General features: G+C 36.0%; 1 protein-coding gene across 1 annotated transcript; it reads right to left on the bottom strand.

Annotated features, from left to right (window-relative positions):
* Positions 1–712: 712 nt before the first annotated feature.
* On the bottom strand, positions 713–5,307 carry LOC113522164 (gastrula zinc finger protein XlCGF26.1-like). The gene has a single exon (XM_052898345.1). It carries the CDS (start codon positions 5,199–5,201, stop codon positions 3,615–3,617), a length of 1,587 nt encoding a protein of 528 aa, XP_052754305.1. The 5' UTR covers positions 5,202–5,307; the 3' UTR covers positions 713–3,614.
* Between the last annotated feature and the right edge of the window lie 405 nt (positions 5,308–5,712).

The raw sequence follows: 5,712 nt of genomic DNA, 5'->3' as shown, positions 1-5,712 counted from the left end.
TATGTGGTGTCACATGTCTTATGAAGTGTCACATGTCTTATGGGGTGTCACATGTCTTATGGGGTGTCACATGTCTTATGGGGTGTCACATGTCTTATGTGCTTACTTATTATAATAACTAATTTGTACCATGTGACATGCTAATAAATAAAAATAAAGAAATAAATTAAAAATTGTGTTAAAAACCAACTTTAATTGTGAAAAAACCAGTTATTTTGATTTAAAAACTAAACTGTTGATCCTGAGGTGACTCAGAACCGTTCCTTATGGCAGTCTATGGGGGAGGCCTATGTCCAGCAGTGGACGGATAATGGCCGAAATGACGATGTTGATACTTTTGTAAATTAACTTTTAATATGCATATTAGATAACTAGCGGCCCGCCCGGCGTCGCGCGGGTGGACATTTTTACATTTTAAAAAGTGGCCATTAAGGCTGCACACGCTACGGAAGTTTAGAAATGGAGTAACTTCTCCCGTTTACCCAACATTTCCCTTCACATTTTAAAATCAAAAGTACACTATAACCTGCCATTGAAGAATAATTGTACTGCACGTTACGTCGAGTAGTTTTTGTTTCTATAATAAACATACAGACAGATAGATAAAAATTTTACTGATTGCATTTTTGGCGTCAGTATCGATTAATCAGATAATTTTGGAAATATATTTCATGTCTCCCGATTTATTATAGTTCAGAGACTATCAATGAATTATTTAGTTCACTACAAAATATACTTGTGAAACGAATAAGACACGTGGACCAACGAGATCATGTAGACAGATTAGATTCAAAATATTACGAAATTACAATCTTGTGTCTGCAAGTAGATTTCGCTTTGCTACGAGCAGTTTACAGAGGGAGACTTTGTACAAAAGTCGATTGCTTGGGTACCTCTGTCCCATTCGTGTTTTAACCGTGAAGCAGTTGTTTGCATGGCTGTATTTCGGTTTGAAGGGTGGGATATAGCAGTGAATTTACAGGGTACAGAGGAATAACACCCGAGTCCTCAGGAATGGCAACGCATGGGGGGTATCATGGGCGAAACAGTATACTCTGTTATGTCCATGGTACTGCTCACGTCTATAGGCGACGGTTATCACTTTCCATCAGGTGGGCCGTCAGCTTGTTTGCCCTTCTAAGTTGTGTATAAAAAAAAAGTTTTTACATTTTTATTTTTATACAGGACTAAAGGGAGTAAATATCTATTGTAAAGAATGCGACAATGTGAATAAAAACTACTAGTGAATTAAATAAAAAAAAAAAAAAACTATGTCACCAATATGCAAGTATGTTCTTTTAAAATAAAGATTTTTTTCCAAATCGGTCCACAACTGACGGAGTTATGAGGTGACAAACATAAACAAAAAATACGACTGAATTGTGAATCTCCTTTTTGGAAGTCGGTTGATAATAAGGTAAGCATTCTAGTGTGACTAGCGAGGGGTCAAGCCGCGCCCTCATATGGGATTCGACTAACATACGCACAGTTAACCGTTTATAATTTCAACTAATACGGACCAGTAACCAAGTGTAGTGCGGGGCGACCCCCTGGAGCGTTTGGGGGGAAAGGGGTTGTTAGTAATTTAGACTGAGAATCCTAGCAATATACCCACCAACCAGGTCGACCTCCTCGCGGTTCCCCCTTTATACTATCATGGTTAATTCCTGATGAATTCATCATGATGGGCTAACTGGCCTGTTTTCATTCTCATCTATCACCCTTCACTGGTGCTCCACCAGAGTATCCCGTTAGCGCAGGCGGGGTTACCATACTATTTTCACCCATCAAAAAATAGACCCCTTGAAGCGTGCATTTAAAAAGGAGATTCTTAATACGCTTGTAACCTTTTTAAGTTTGTCACCTCATAACTCCGTCAGTTGTGGACCGATTTGGAAAATCCTTTTTTTATCCGAAAGGATATACTTACAGATTGGTCGTATAGAAATTTCATCAAAATCGGTTTAGTAGTTTAGTTTTCAAACTAAAATAACTGGTATTGCCACAACTGATGGCGTTTTTTTTCGTTGAACACATTTTTAAATTTTATAACGTAAGCATCCGCTAAGTGAAGAGTTTTGAATCCAAATTAGGGGGGGAAACAAGACGTTACGCATGTAAATCCGGGGACAACAGATAGTAGATAGATATTAATGGTCAGTCAGCGATCGAAATTCGACCATAACATATATTGTAATAAATGAATTTATTATGGTCACGTTTGACATTCAGTGAGACTATGGACAAATAATTTTTTTTCTGAGGGCCTACCGTAAAATGTTTTCCGAAATTTCGGAGCCAAACGAAACAGAAATTCGATGTTAAAATTACACAATACATGCCGTTTGGAAATATTAAAAATGTTAAAATATCGTTCTTTTGGACTTTTACGATAGGATGTATGACGAACGAAATGTCAAACTCCATTTATTGGTCCGATTTTGGTATAAACAAAAACACGAAATTGAGTCCGAAATTTCGGAATTTCATATCATGGTGGACCCGCTGTTTATTTAACGTGTAAGTTTATTGTGGAAACATTACTGAAATATGTTATGGATGTATTTATTATTTATATGTTCTAGATATTACATGTTTCCATATTAAATTTAAATAAATTAAATAAATAACTGTCGAGTTTCTTGCGGTCTCTTCTTAACAGATAACAACTCTTTGAACCCTTCAGTAGATTTAAAAAAAAAGTGACGATTTAAAAGTGCTTGTAAACAAATCTGTTTGAGTAAAGATCAATTTGAATTTAGAACGTGTTTCTATGATAATTGTAACAAAACTTGATCAGTATTTCGTTAAGTTTCATTGAAAAACAACAATAATAAAAATATGAATTTAGATATTATATTAGTTGCCAGTTACATGGTAAAAATTCCCTTAAATTAAGGATTTGGCTCTGGACAAACTCAACGAACTTCCTGACAAGAATGTTAAAAATAATTTGATAATCTGGGACATGGTCTACCTATGTACAAGATTCTATTAAAATGTGTTCAGCCATTTGAATAAAATTATTAATAAATACAAGTGGACTATTAAAAAGCGCTGTTCATTTTCAAACTTACCAGAACTTGTATTACGTTTGCTTTTTGCAATTTACAATGGCAAATCATTTGATGGCACACCTGATGGAAAGTGGTAACCGTCACCTATAGATATGAACAGTACCATGGACATAACAGAGTATACTGTTTCGCTCATGATACCCATGCGTTGTCATTCCTGAGGACTCAGGTATTATTATTTAGTACCCTGTAAATTCACTGTCATATCCCACCCTTCAAACCGAAACACAGCCATGTAAACAACTGCTTTACAGTTGGAACACGACTGGGACAGAGGTACTCAAGAAAACGACTTTTGTACAAAGTTTCCCTTTGGAAAATACTGCATAACAGACTTTTAACATATTCGAAAACAGATGGTATGTATAGTGTATAGTATGGAAGATATTGCAATGGGTGACGACCTTTTTTTTGATATATAGATACCAGATAAGTATCCATATGACCCAAGCTTACATCTGAGGGTACAGCGCAATCAAATATGTCTTCCTGGTAAAAAAAAAGAGTAAATTAATATGGAATGGCTTACATCTATCATTATGTCTGATTACTATTAACTTCGTCACTGCCATCCAAACTTTTTTCATTAACAATATTGTTATATTTCTTTTTCGACGTATCTATATTGTGGCGTCTCTTCATATGTTTCTTGAAGTTTGAACCGTTTGTGAAGTCTCGTTGGCAGTAAATACAAGTGTACGGCTTCGCACCAGTGTGCTGACGTAGGTGTAAATTCAAACGAGTCTTGAAACGGAACGCTTTGTGGCAATATTCGCATTCATATGGCATTAAGTCTGTGTGAACGATGGAGTGAGACTTCAAATGACGTTTCACACGAAAACTCTTGCCGCATTGCTCACAGACGAAGGGTTTAGCTGCTGAATGTAAACTTACGTGTGATTGCAAGTTGCCACGAGCACGGAATGCCATTGGACAGAATTCACACTTATAAGGCTTCGTGTCTTCATGTGTCATCATGTGCGTACCAAGAGTGCCTTTTGTGTAAAACATTTTACCGCACACATGACATGAGAAGTCTCTCCTTCGTTCTGTGTGTACAAGCTTGTGTTGAACTAAATTGCTTCGTGACTTGAATTCTTTATTGCAATGATTGCATCTTAGATCCGTTTCGCCATTCTCTCGTTTTAAAGTTCGTTTCTTTAAGCTCTTCGAATAGATTAGTATATGGTCTTTCAGCTGTTCGTGCGTATCAAAAGATGCACCACAGTTACCACACATTGTTAGATACGCATCTCGGTGGACGGTGTTACGGTGTTTTTTGGTGTAAGCGGATCGTGTGAATCGTTTATTGCAGAATTCACAATAATACCTCAACACTTTGTTGTGTACTCGTACATGGTTGATAAAATTTCTAAAGCTGCCGATCGCTTTACCGCAATCCGAGCATTTGAAGACACAGCAGCACGAGTGTATATGCAACGAATGCAATCTCAGCAACGACATATTCTTACACTGAGCATCGCAGTTTGCGCAACGACACATATAATTGTCCCAACTCAATGTTACTTCGTCTATTTCTTGATTAGCCAATTTTTCCGAGCTCTTTTTGGTTTTCTTCAATTTTTTCTTTTTAACGGACAACTGGAGTGGTATATCGCTGTCTGTTGAATCGAAACCGTCACCCAATACTTCTACATCATCATCACTATCGCGTTCCGTTTTGATTATATTTAAATCAACGTCCATCAAGGAGTTTGGATCGACTGTTATAATCTGTAAATTATCTATAGGAGACTCGTCTTTTACCTCCAATTTTGTGTCTTGAAACTCCTCCCAGTCTTTATTAACAGGTTTTCCAGTATCTAAAGTGCTATCAGTCTTGGTTGAAGTGGCGGTGGCATCCTCGGACTTCTTAGCGAAAATCTCGTTCAATTTTTGCTGGGCCGTTCTAACGTTGTGCAGAAATTGCCAGGTACGTTCCAGCATGTCGAAACAAGAGAAACATATAGCATTCGGCAATGGACTATTCATATCAATATTTATCCACAGCATTTTGGTGCAAATTTTAGAATTTTTTCCCACATCTCCGTCGGACGATATAAGCTGGTCCGTTGGCGTTGGTTCGGCGCACAGACGACAGTAGGTCTCGTCTTGTTCCGACATTGTGTATAATTAGTCTTTTGATTACATTTAATATTAAAATAATTTCAAGTAAAGTTCCAACACAAATTGACGCACTGATAAACAAATTGTGACGTTTAGGGGCAATGTTGCCAACTTGATGTCAGACATTCGGGCCAAATTGAAATTATAAAGATACAGATTACTCAAAAAATGACGATATTTACTTATATATTTCTTCTCATTTTCAATACATATAAAAAAAAATTGGTTTTGGAAATTTTTGTGTTAAATAAATAAGAAAAATAAGTTATCAAAAAGTTTCAAAAAACTGTATGGAAATGATAATTATCGTTAATAAGCATAAATATTTTTTTTTGTTAATTAAAATATTTTATTTTCATTTATGTTAATTATTATTTAGCGGTAAAATAAAAGTACATGACGTTAGATAGAGAAAGAAACAGCTAAAAGGCCCCGAATGGACTCATTTGGTAACATTGTTATGAAGTTTTATTTGATGTTGCAATTAAAAAATATATATAAATGTTAT

The sequence above is a fragment of the Galleria mellonella genome, unplaced genomic scaffold (genome assembly GCF_026898425.1).
Source record: "Galleria mellonella isolate WM207_F2 unplaced genomic scaffold, CSIRO_AGI_GalMel_v1 utg424, whole genome shotgun sequence".
NCBI classification, from domain to species: domain Eukaryota; kingdom Metazoa; phylum Arthropoda; class Insecta; order Lepidoptera; family Pyralidae; genus Galleria; species Galleria mellonella.
Note: the sequence above shows the minus strand (reverse complement) of the source record. Positions and strands in the feature narration are given on the sequence as shown.

Coding starts and splice junctions, on each gene's coding strand:
- LOC113522164 (XM_052898345.1), bottom strand. CDS start 5,201: ATGTCGGAACAAGACGAGACCTACTGTCGTCTGTGCGCCGAACCAACG.